The 13,396-nt window shown below is 47.2% G+C and overlaps 1 protein-coding gene across 1 annotated transcript in view; it reads right to left on the bottom strand.

Annotated features, from left to right (window-relative positions):
• DNAJB14 (DnaJ heat shock protein family (Hsp40) member B14) overlaps nucleotides 1-11,425 on the bottom strand; it is a 45,098-nt gene extending 33,673 nt beyond the window's left edge. Inside the window, 1 exon segment of the mRNA XM_075350773.1 lies at nucleotides 11,212-11,425. Coding sequence (XP_075206888.1) covers nucleotides 11,212-11,344 — 133 coding nt within the window. The 5' untranslated portion in view covers nucleotides 11,345-11,425.
• Between the last annotated feature and the right edge of the window lie 1,971 nt (nucleotides 11,426-13,396).

Here is a 13,396-nt window from a genome sequence, read left to right as displayed (position 1 = left end):
AGTAACGTTAGAGCCGGCGGAGAGTTGGTGAGTATAACGCACCTGCTCCAATCCCCCTATCCCTTCTACCACCATCTTAGGCCTGTTTCACACGTCAGTGATTCTGGGACGTTTGTGCTTTTTTTAAAACGTACCAGAATCACTGACATACGCAGACCCATTATAATGAATGGGTCTGCTTACACGTCAGTGATTTTTTTCACTGCACGTGTCTCCGTGCGGCGTACCCGCGTGTGCGTGATTGCCGCACGGAGACATGTCCATTTTTTTCTGGCATCACTGATGTTCCACGGACCACGCAGTGGTGTGGTCCGTGAAACACGTGCCAGAAAAAAACGTGCTTTTAAAATAAAAAACATTTTTACTCACCCGGCGTCCAGCGATGTCCTCTGCAGCCTGTTCTCCCTGCTGCTTCTGAGCCGGCTCAATATTGTTGCGCATATTCATTATGCGCGACACAGCCGACCCGGAAGCAGCTGCTGCAGGGGTCACCGCCGGCCGGATGCTGTACCGCGGGAGCGATCAGCACCATGGAGAGCGGGAGCGCGCACAGGTGAGTTGTTTTCTAAGTGCAATCACGGGCCACGGAGAACGGAGCCCGGATTGCACTTAGACAACCCACGTGTGCCGTGATTCACGGCACACGCAGGGACATGTGCGTGTTTTAGACGCCAGTGAAAAACATCAGTGTTTTTCACGGACGTGTGAAACGGGCCTTAAAGCGCAAGATTATGGTCCCCATAAACTTATATGGTGACTGTCGTCCGGCCAGATATCCGGGATCAATTCTGGGACCGAACCAAGTTTTTTTTTTTTGGGGGGGGGGGTTAAACCCGGTTAGAACTGCCAATCTCGGGTATCTGCGAGTCCGCCCATCAGTATACACGATTCATCCTCTCCCTCTCTTCTTTAGCGTCCCTGTGAAGTCAGATGTGCGGCAGGAAATCTTGTGCCTGCGCATTTTGCCTGTCATCCCTCCCCTGCACTGTTCAACCCTTCTGCGGGCACAGGCATCAATTTTGCTGTGCACAGGTGTCGGGGAGTCTCTAATGCTTCACAGTGCAGGGAGAGACCGCAGGCAGAATGCACAGGAGTTCCGGCCACGTCTGACGTCACATGGACACTGAAGAGAAGGGGAGGAAGAATCCTGTATAATGAAGACCAGAGGCAGGCTTATCTTCCAGGCAGCGCATGCCCCAAAACCCGAAAGATAGAAGATATAAAAGAGGATTTTTGCTAAATGACCCCAGGAGGAATACATATATGGTTAATTTCAATTCTATGCCCATATTATTAACCAGGAAAACTCAAGAGTGACAGATTCCCTTTAATACCTTGAGGGCAGAGACAGAAATGATCAGCCTTGCCAACTTCACTTGTCCTTGTTACATCACCAAGTTGCTAAACAAGCTCAGGTGGTACTGACAAGATCATGGAGGAAAACTGAGGCTTTGCCCACCTAGACCCAGTAATGTGAGGAGCCGTCTCTTATGTAACGGCTGTTACAGCAGTAGCAGCTTTGCTATAGGACAAAGTGACAGACATTGTCTTAGATCACCCCCTTGTGCTTATGATATCCAAATTCAGTCACTGTGATCCTTAACCAAAAACAAAATTAAACAATTGTCTTAGGCTACTTTCACCCTTGCGTTAGTCGCAATCCGCCGCTTTGGAAAACAGCGGAATCCGTTAACGGCTTGCGCTGTTTCCCATAGACTTGCATTGACGACGCATTGCGACTAATGTGTCTGCGTTGCATCCGCCGCGTGACAGATCAGTTGTGGAACGACTGACTGTCAGGCGGCAGTAATGCAGCATGTAGCGTTTTTTGAGCGGTGGAACACTTTTTTCACTGCACATGCTCAGCTCTTATGTTTCTCTCTCGGCAGCCGAATGATTAACTGATCGGCCGGCTTTTGAGAGCCATCAGCTGATCGGCCGGCTTTTGAGAGCCATCAGCTGATCGGCCGGCTTTTGAGAGCCATCAGCTGATCGGCCGGCTTTTGAGAGCCATCAGCTGATCGGCCGGCTTTTGAGAGCCATCAGCTGATCGGCCGGCTTTTGAGAGCCATCAGCTGATCGGCCGGCTTTTGAGAGCCATCAGCTGATCGGCCGGCTTTTGAGAGCCATCAGCTGATCGGCCGGCTTTTGAGAGCCATCAGCTGATCGGCCGGCTTTTGAGAGCCATCAGCTGATCGGCCGGCTTTTGAGAGCCATCAGCTGATCGGCCGGCTTTTGTGAACTATCAGCTGACTGCCTGGCCGGGATCAGCTGATTGTTTACAATAGTCTGCCACCGGTAAAACAGTAAAAAAAAAAAAAAAAAAAAAAAAAAACACAACGGATCATTGTTTTGCAGCATCAGTCATATCAGTTGTGCCGCTATCTGCAATGCATCCGTTGCATCAGTCACACAACTGATTGTGACAGGCGCTGCACAAGTGTGAAAATTGTGTAAAGCCCGCCTTAGACTCTGACATCGCTAGCAATTGCTAGCGATGTCGAGCGCGATAGCACCCGCCCCCGTCGTACATGCGATATCTGGTGCTTGCTGCCGTAGGGAACATTATCGCTACGGCAGCTTCACACGCACATACCTGGTCGGCTACGTCGCTGTGACCACCGAACAATCCCTCCTTTAAGGGGGAGGTGCGTTCGGCGTCACAGTGACTTCACCGCAACGTCACTAATCGGCTGGCCAATAGAAGCGGAGGGGCGTAGATGAGCGAGACATAACATTCTGCCCACCTTTTCCCCTTCCGCATTGCCGGTGGATGCAGGTAAGGAGATGTTCGTCGTTCCTGCGGTTTCACACACAGCGATGTGTGGTGCTGCAGGAACGACAAACATCGTATCTGCAGCAGTAACGACATTATGGAAATGAACGACGTGACACAGATCAGCGATATTTTACGCTTTTGCGCTCGTTCATCGTCACACCTAGGATTTACACATTGCGATGTCGCTACCGGCGCCAGATGTGCGTCACTAACGACGTGACCCCCGACGATATATCGGTAGCGATGTCGACGTGTAAAGCCTGCCTTAGTCTACAGCTCTCCTCACCAAACATGAGGCTTCGATCTCAGCTCACCTCTTCGAGTATCACCATTAAACATATTGTTTTGAACCGAGAGATGCTCCTGTCACAGGGTCCAAAACGGATAGAGATTGTGGCAATTGACGAAACAATTACATGACGAGCAATAGTACAGAGCGACGAGGAAAGAACCATCAAGAGGTATCGCATAAGCTCCAGCCAGGAGACTGGGTTCTGTGAATAGACATGTCCAAAGAAGTTTGGAAACAAGATCTGACGTTCCTTATCAGGTGCAGTTATCGCAGACGTCTGTTAAGTTGCGAAACGAGTTGCATTTTTGAATGACACCATTTACCACATACTGAAGAACAAGAGAAAAATTCCACGGATGATGAAATAAATTTATTTATTTATTTTTAAAACAAAGGAAATTTTGACATTGTATGGTAAAAATGACTGTCCTCATCAGTACAATTATGGTGATAACAAGCCTATCTAGTTATTAGTTTAGTGGTGAACAAAAAAAACTTTTTTTATTATCGTTGCCATTTTCCAAAACACTTTCATTTTTGGGTAGATGGAGTCTTGTGAGGGCTTATTTTTTGCAGGAGACATTTTATTGATGCCATTTTGGGGTAGATCTATTTTAATCGCTTTGTTACAAAATTGTTGTAGTATTGCGGTGACCAAAACCACGCAATTTTGCAGTTTTTGGATTTTTCTTCTGTATATGGTGTTTTTATATCGGGATAATTATTTTTATATTCTTCTGAGCGTGGTGATGCCATGTGTATTTTTATTAGCTATTTTTAAATAGGAGAAAAGGGAGGCAATTTGAACTTTTATTATTTGATTTATTTTTTTTTCTTTACTTTTCACTGTATTTATTAGTGCCCTTAGATGATTTGAACCTACAGTATTGCTGCATATAGTAAAAATCACGGCCTCCTTTGAAGGCCGGCCAAAGGCAGGGTTCCGTAATGACAAGCATGGACGTCTTCAACAGACCCCTAGATGTCATAGCAACCGATCAGCGACCCACGATCACGTCATGGGCGCATAGATGGGCACAAAGAATGACATGACCGCCAATCCCGGCTCAGGTAATGCTGCTGTGAGAGTTTGACATTTCAAAAATATAAGTCCACTAGGGCAGGGCCCTCACCCCTCCGTACCGGTCTGTCATTGTTAGTTTGTTCACTGTAGTTTATATCTATATTTTGTATGCAACCCCTTCTCATGTACAGCACCATGCAATCAATGGGGTTCTAGAAATAAAAATATAATAGTTAAGGTTTGAGTATCCTCAATGGTTCCAGTGTAAAGGGCAGAGGCCAATGTATTTATCAACCTTCCTCAAATAGATGTCTGACTTGAGTTCAGCTCAAGATCTTAGACGCTCGCAAGAAAAGATTTATGAACTTGTGTTTGGAATATGAAGGAAAGATTACATTGTATGTTATGCACCTTCCTAGTTTGGCCGTGAGGATCTGTTGCTTTAAAATAATACGCATGTTGAATTTAGGAAAGGTCATGCCATTTTGTCAGGTTTTTCTACCTGCTCTCCCCCCAAGCTATGGGTATAAATAAATATTTGGGTCTACGTGCGTCTCTGCCTGCATCGAAAACAGCCAAAGTGAACTCTGTGCAGACTGGAAGAACAACTCAGACCTACTACTCTGACACCTCATGGGAATGTTACAGTGCTGGCCAAAAGTATTGGCACCCCTGCAATTCTGTCAGATAATACTCAGTTTCTTCTTGAAAATGATTGCAATCACAAATTCTTTGGTATTATCTTCATTTAATTTGTCTTCAATGAAAAAAAAAAAATTGTCATAAAGCCAAATTGGATATAATTCCACACCAAACATAAAAAAGGGGGTGGACAGAAGTATTGGCACTGTTTGAAAAATCATGTGATGCTTCTCTAATTTGTGTAATAACAGCACCTGTAACTTACCTGTGGCACCTAACAGGTGTTGGCAATAACTAAATCACACTTGCAGCCAGTTGACATGGATTAAAGTTGACTCAACCTCTGTCCTGTGTCCTTGTGTGTACCACATTGAGCATGGAGAAAAGAAAGAAGACCAAAGAACTGTCTGAGGACATGAGAATCCAAATTGTGAGGAAGCATGAGCAATCTCAAGGCTACAAGTCCATCTCCAAAGACCTGAAAGTTCCTGTGTCTACGGTGCTCAGTGTCATCAAGAAGTTTAAAGCCCATGGCACTGTGGCTAACCTCCCTAGATGTGGAAGGAAAAGAAAAATTGACAAGAGATTTCAACGCAAGATTGTGCTGATGGTGGATAAAGAACCTCGACTAACATCCAAACAACTTCAAGCTGCCCTGCAGTCTGAGGGTACAACAGTGTCAATCCGTACTATCCGTCGGCGTCTGAATGAAAAGGGACTGTATGGTAGGATACCCAGGAAGACCCCACTTCTTACCCCGAGACATAAAAAAGCCAGGCTGGAGTTTTCCACAACTTACCTGAGAAAGCCTAAAACTTTTTGGAAGAATGTTCTCTGTTCAGATGAGACAAAAGTAGAGTTTTTTTGGGAAACGCCATCAATATAGAGATTACAGGAAAAAAAAAAAAAGAAGAGGCATTCAAAGAAAAGAACACAGTCCCTATAGTCAAACATGGCGGAGGTTCCCTTAGGTTTTGGGGTTGCTTTGCTGCCTCTGGCACTGGACTGCTTGACCATGTGCATGGCATTATGAAGTCTGAAGACTACCAACAAATTTTGCAGCATAATGTAGGGCCCAGTGTGAGAAAGCTGGGTCTTCCTCAGAGGTCATGATTCTTCCAGCAGGACAATGACCCAAAACACACTTCAAAAAGCACTAGAAAATGGTTTGATAGAAAGCACTGGGGACTACTAAAGTGGCCAGCAATGAGTCCAGACCTGAATCCCATAGAACACCTGTGGAGAGATCTGAAAATGGCAGTTTGGAGAAGGCCCCCTTCAAATCTCAGGGACCTGGAGCAGTTTGCCAAAGAAGAATGGTCTAAAATTCCAGCAGAGCATTGTAAGAAACTCATTGATGGTTACCGGAAGCGGTTGTTCGCCGTTATTTTGGCTACAGGTTGTGCAACCAAAGTATTAGGCTAAGGGTGCCAATACTTTTGTCTAGCCCATTTTTGGAGTTTTGTGTGAAATGATCAAGGATTTGATTTTTGTTTCATTCTCTTTTGTGGTTTTTCTTTGCAAGCAAAATAAATGAAGATAATAATACCAAAGAATTTGTGATTGCAATCATTTTTTTTTTTAAGAAACTGAGTATTATCTGACAGAATTGCAGGGGTGCCAATACTTTTGGCCAGCACTGTAAGTGGAGAGACCCTGTTGAGGAAGAAAAAGGTATCCTGTACTCATACATCAAAAGCCCGGCAACACAAATGATGGAAGGAGGTTACATTTTGTGATGAATACTTGATCACCAAAAGCATGTGGAACTGTAGACAGAATCTGAGTAAAGTGTTAATTTATTAAAGCACAGGGTCCTATTACTAGGTGAGACGCTAAGTAACTGCATATAGTACAGACAAGATCGCCTGAGCCAGTCTACACTGTCAGGAGCCTACTCAGGTCACAAACTAAGACTTTGGAATGTCTACAAGATGTTTACATACAAACACATACATGTAACGTACCCAACAAAAAGGGACAAACAAACCAAAAATGATAAACAGGTGGGACGCCATCAGGCCTCTCAGCCCCCATTACTATAATAAGGTCTGTTAGTCTTCTGTCATCTTATCCATCACTTTACCAGGCTAGAAAACAACAGCACAGCATGCAAAGCAGGCGAAAACCAAAAGGAACGACACCTACAAGAGATGGACAAAAGTATTGGGACACCTACGAGAGCTTTTTCATGACCTTCCATTATGAATTCATAGGCATTAATATGGCGTTTGTACCCTCTTTCCACTCTTATGGGAAGCCTTTCTACAAGATTTTGGAGCTTGTAGGCAGGGCTGTGGAGTCGGGAGTCGGAGCTCATTTTGGTGGAGTCGGTATAAAATGCACCGACTCCTAGAATATATAATAAATTGGGGACAGTAGTGCAATGCAGAATGTGCTGAATATTTTACTAAATAATATTTAGTATAATGCTTATATTTAAGTGAAAAATGTATTGTAGTACAATGAACATCAGACATTTAATAATTTTTATGATACAATAATCAAGCTATTTGGATAGAACATAAAATATTTATTGGAATACAACTTTAGAACAAAAAACTAATAAATTGTAAATATGTAATATATATATATATAATTACATATTTACAATTTATTAGTTTTTTGTTCTAAAGTTGTATTCCAATAAATATTTTATGTTCTATCCAAATAGCTTGATTATTGTATCATGAAAATTATTAAATGTCTGATGTTCACATACACATGTTCATGTACTACAATAAATTTTTCACCTAACTATAAGCAATATATGTAGGAGTCGGAGCCGGAGTCGGTGCAAGAGAAATTGAGGAGTCGGAGTCGAAGGTTTGGCTTACTGACTCCACAGCCCTGCTTGTAGGAATCTTTGACAAGTCATCCAGAACATTATAAGCGAGTTCAGACACCGATGCAGGACGGAGGGGCCTGGTTTGCAATCTATATTCTAGTTCATCCTCAAGGTGTTTGATGGGGTTGAAGTCAGGGCTCCGTGCGGTCAGGTTTTTCCTCTCCAAACTTACCCAACAATTAGAAAAGGGTCTTGCTCAAACCGTTCACACAAAGTTGGAAACATACAAAACATTTTGGTTGAAGCAATACGATTTTCTTTCACTGGCCACTAAAGGGTACTTTGCACGTTGAGACATCGCTACTGCGATATCGTCGAGGTCAAATCGAAAGTGACGCACATCCGGCGCCGGTAACGACGTCGCAACGTGTAAATCCTAGATGCGCCAATAAACAAAATCGCAAAAGCGTCGAAAATCTGTGATCTGTGTAGCGTCAGTCATTTTCATGTCGCACCAATAGGAAATACGATGTTGTTCCTCGTTCCTGCGGCAGCCCTTTTCACTGTGTGTGAAGCCGCAGCAGCAAGGAACATTTCCTTACCTGCCTCCACTGGCTATGCGGAAGGGAGAAGGTGGACAGGATGTTTAAGTCTTGCTCATCTCCGCCCCTCCGCTTCTATTGGCCGCCTGCCGTGTGACGTCGCACGACCCGCCCCCTTAGGAAGGAGGCGGGTCGCCGGCCTGAGCGACGTCGCATGGCAGGTAAGTGCGTGTGAAGCTGCCGTAGTGATAATGTTCGCTACAGCAGCTTTCACAAGATATCGCATCTGCGACGGGGGCGGGTGCTATCGTGCTCGGCATCGCTAGCCGATGCTAGCGATGTCGCAGCGTGCAAAGTACCCCTAAGGGTCCATTTACAACACAAACTGACTGATGGCACTATCTGACCACAGATTGGTAAACATTGGAAGAACATAAAAATCACTTTATAATTCTCACCTAAACGGTCGCTGCGGTGCAGAATGGTCGGACGGGTGTCTCTGTTCTCCGGGTCTGGCACCTCCTCTTTCGGCCATCTTTGTCATCCTTCTTCTGTAGCCGCGGTGCATGACGCATCCTACGTCATACACACTCGTCATTGAGGTCCTGCGCAGGCACACTTTGATCTGCCCTGGCACCTGCGCGGGACTGGCGAGTGTGTATGACGTAGGACGTGTCATGCATACAGGCTTCAGAAGGAGATAGAAGATGGCCGAAGGAGGAGGCGCCAGCACCGGACAATGAAGACGCCCATCTGACTCAAATCCACCGCAGCGCGACCATTAGGTGAGTATTATAAAGTGATTTTTACGTTATACACAGCGGCCTGGGCTGTTATATACAGCATATTAGAATCCTGTATATAAGAGCCCACTGGTGGTGGCCGCAGCTTATAGGCCCCAAATCTGGCGACAGGTTCCCTTTAAACATACTCTGATGATTTTTTTTGTAAAGGTTGTGGAGACAAGTCCGATTTTGCTCCAAGTCACACATCAACCAGTGCAGATCTAAGGGTCTCTGAGAAAAAAATTGTCATCCGTGTGCTGTCCATTGTTATCAGACTTTTCAAGTGAGAAAATTGAGTAACCTCATGAGAGAAAAACATATGGAACGCTGCAAATTGGGGAAACAGACTGATTTATTTTTGCGTAAAACATAAATCAGGTCTGAATGAGCCCGTAGGCTAAGCACACGGTTGCTTTCACATTCAGTTTCTCTGTTGTGTTTTAAAAAGACAAACAGAATTATGTGAATAAGTGATTAGTGTCATCAGCTATGCAGAGGCGGATGGGCCGCACTGCATAGTATGGCACTGTCTGGGTTCAATATGGCAGTTCAAGTATCAGGGCATATTAGCCCAATAGACAAGATAAGATGGTAGTGTGCCACAGACACCTAAAACCTAAAGACACTTAGTGTGCCACAGGGCATTGATAGCCGATCACTGGAGGACAGGAGACATCGGTGCTAATGATGAGTGGGTGGAATCGTCACTATTCGCGCGGATAGTACGGTATTCGGGTTACTCGTTACGTTTTCAGTTTTTGTGCGTTCGCCTCGCTATATTCGCATATCCCCCCAGCAGGTTTGGCGCCTGATTTGCAGCCAATAAACATGCTAGGCTTTTAACGAATCATAGTAATACCGCAGCAGAGAGACAGAGGGAGAATTCTCCAGGCTCTCCCCATTCACTTTCAGCACTTTCCCATCCATTTCAGCCTTTTCCTCAGGCCCTCAGACCTCTTTGTTGGGTCCAGCAGAAAATTACTCACATTTCCCATGGACTTGCATTGTACTCGCTATTCGGAGCAAATACACGAGTATTACAAAGTATTCGTTAGGAGTATAGCAATTACGAATAATACGGTACTCGCTCATCTCTAAACGGTGGGGAGTACACAGCAGCCACAGGAAGCTTAGCTGCAGCAGACGACACATTAATACACTAGTGGGGCAATAGCAGGCCCGATATAGCGACCCGAGCTGGAGATCTACATTACAACTCTACAATGACAGCTCTGCAAGCAGTGGCTGCAGGTCCCATATAGTACTGCTTACCTCAGGCCTGGGGGCAGGTCCTATACAATCCACCCATGTCAGTCCTGGCTGCAGGTCCAATATAGCCCCCCACCCCCCCATATGTCAGTCCTGGCTGCAGGTCCAATATAGCCCCCCCATATGTCAGTCTTGGCTGCAGGTCCACTATAGCCCCCCCCCATATGTCAGTCTTGGCTGCAGGTCCACTATAGCCCCCCCCCATATGTCAGTAGTGGCTGTAGGTCCCATATAGTACTGCTTACCTCAGGCCTGGCTGCAGGTCCTATACAATCCACCCATGTCAGTCTTGGCTGCAGGTCCACTATAGCCCCCCCATATGTCAGTAGTGGCTGCAGGTCTCATAGTACTGCTTACCTCAGGCCTGGCTGCAGGTCCAATATAGCCCCCCACCCCCCCATATGTCAGTACTGGCTGCAGGTCTCGTATAGTCCCTTTGTGTCAGTCCTGGCTGCAAGTCTCATATAGTCCCCCCAAATGTCAGTCCTGGCTGCAGGTCCCATATAATCCCCCCAAATGTCAGCCCTGGCTGCAGGTCCCATATAGTCCTGCTTGTCAGCCAGCCTGCAGGTTCTACTCCCCCCCCAAATGTCAGTCCTGGCTGCAGGTCCCATATAATCCCCCCAAATGTCAGCCCTGGCTGCAGGTCCCATATAGTCCTGCTTGTCAGCCAGCCTGCAGGTTCTACTCCCCCCCCAAATGTCAGTCCTGGCTGCAGGTCCCATATAATCCCCCCAAATGTCAGCCCTGGCTGCAGGTCCCATATAGTCCCTCTTGTCAGCCAGCCTGCAGGTTCTACTCCCCCCCCATATGTCAGTCCTGGCTGCAGGTCCCATATAGACCCTCTTGTCAGCCAGCCTGCAGGTTCTACTCCCCCCCCCCATATGTCAGTCCTGGCTGCAGGTCCCATATTGTCCCCCTGTGTCATGCCTGGCTGCAGGTGCCATATTGTCCCCCTGTGTCATGCCTGGCTGCAGGTGCCATATGTGACAGTGTACAAGTCCCCCTGCCGCCATGCTCCCGTGTGGTGACAGCCCTGCGCCTGCTCCTATGTATACATGGACTGTCGTGCACTGCACAGGCCGCTCACCTCGGGCTTCCGTGCTCGGGTACAGCCGCTCCGCTTTTCTCAGAAATTTCCGGCCTTTCTCCAGGTCCCCTTCCAGCAGGGCCGCCTTGCCGATTTGCAGGCATCGGTCAGCCTCATCCTTATTGCTCTCCATGGTCCCGGGGCTCCTCTCCTCCTCCGGCCCCGGTAGGTTAGACGGTAGGAGGAAGAGTGGGGAGGGGCTAAGCCGGACGGAAGCGCCACCTCTCTGTCGCCATATTACTACTCCCTTGGTTTCTGGTCTCAGTAGTGGTAGCGCCTCCTTGCGGCCGCCATCTTGCTACTCCCACATGTTGTGTTCTGTGTGGCTGCTGATGAAGTCGTCGCTTTCTTACCACACCCACCGTCATGTGTACACGGAAGTGAAGGGTCTGGTTTTATTAGGGGTTAGTACACATGGAAAGGGGGTCTTCCTGGGTGTAGCTATTGAGGGTGTGTGGACATATGTCATTTTCCGTCACTGCCATTTCTTTATTTTCTCCCTTTCCAGGAGCCATCATGTCTTATTTTTCCATTCACATGGCTGTAGTTGTTGTTTTCTTTCATGACATTCATTTTACCATTCAATGTACTGGAAAGTAGGAAAAACATTCCAATTGCAGTGAAAGTGCGGTAATAGGGCACTTCTGCAGGGGGTTTTGTTTTCATGGTGTTCACTATGGTAAAAAATGATCTGGCGATGTGATTCTCCGGGTGAGGACGAGTACACAGACGCCACATCTTTATAGTTTATTTTTTTTATTTAAAGGGAACCTGTCATATGTAAAAGCATTATTAAAGAGGTTGTCCACTACATTTACATTGATGGCCTAGCCTTATGATAGGTCATCAAGGTCTGATCTGCTGGGGTCCGACACCCAGCACCCTCACCGATCAGCTGTGGCCGCAGCTCTGGAGCTTCTCCGTCCTCTGATACCGGCTGGATACTGCACATCCGCCTCTAATTCAAATCTTTAGAAGGTAGATATGTACCGCCCAGGTGTTGGTTGGGCTGCTCGGATCCGGGATCGTGGGGGCCAGGACCCGGGTTGGCGGACACTTGGATCCATGAAAGGGGAGTATTTACAGGGGATAAGTTTGTGATGCCACCTGCGGTAATGGGAGTACCGCCGCTGCTGTAAGGAGTACCGGGGCAGATGGAGTTAAGCAGCCTGATATTAGTCCCTCCATAGGTAGGGAAGGCCCCGGGCTCAGGAATGTTGTTGATGGTGATTAGTCGGGAGCACAGGGTGCAGGGGGAGTGAGGTACTCACTGTGGGTAGTCGTAGTGCAGGATGACGATTATAAAGTAGACACACACGCTGCAAATAAACCAAGTTCTCTGTGCCACAGTCACTTCTGGGGAGCCCGTCCCACCGGTGTCACTTGATAGTCCAGAGCCCACCTCAGTGCACAATTTAGTTGTCTGTCCGTGGCCCCTCGGCTTGAAGCTGTTAGGGCCCCGCTACCTTTATGAAGTGTAGCTGTGCTCTTGGGAGCTGGCACTTGGGACTTTAGTGGGCTGCTTCTGGCTTGAAAACCCTGCCCCCCACGTTCTGCTGATGCCCCCAATCTCTGAGCTCTATGGAAAGGTCCCTGAAGGTCTCCTCTGCAGGTTAATTGTTAGGACGTTGAATCGGCTCCTGACCTAGGGTCCTGTACCACATCGTACTCGGTACTGGTCAGTTTCGGCTTGCTGGTGCCGACAGTCCTCCTAGACTATGTCCGTCGCACCCTTTCCAATGTCACTGCAACCGGTCCGCGACTCCTCTGGTCCCGGACCACCATCTACGACCCACCCACGGTCTAGCCCCCCGGGAGCTCACTCTTCCCAGTTCCTCTCTCCTTGAGGGCTCTCACTATACTCCTCAACTGAACTGAACTGACTCACTTCCCTCATACCAGTCTGCCTGACCCCTAGGTGGGTGGCCCTTTTCCAGCTAGACCAACCCACTGGTGTGTCTGACAGGTCATGATGTGAGGTGTTGATTGGGATTTGTGGTGCTGTTGGTAGTGACACCGGTTTCTTAGGAACCTGGAACCATGAGGGGTAGGCCCTGCACCCTGGGTAAGGATGCAGTACTCTGTGGCACCCTGATGTACTCAGGGGCGCCACAGATATATAGCACTTGACCAGGAAGGTTCTGTCTAAAGTGTGATGGTTGCGCCTACTTCTACCCCATGTGGT

This window comes from Anomaloglossus baeobatrachus, chromosome 1, assembly GCF_048569485.1.
Source record: "Anomaloglossus baeobatrachus isolate aAnoBae1 chromosome 1, aAnoBae1.hap1, whole genome shotgun sequence".
Classification (NCBI taxonomy): domain Eukaryota; kingdom Metazoa; phylum Chordata; class Amphibia; order Anura; family Aromobatidae; genus Anomaloglossus; species Anomaloglossus baeobatrachus.
This window is presented reverse-complemented; position numbering and strand designations above follow the sequence as displayed.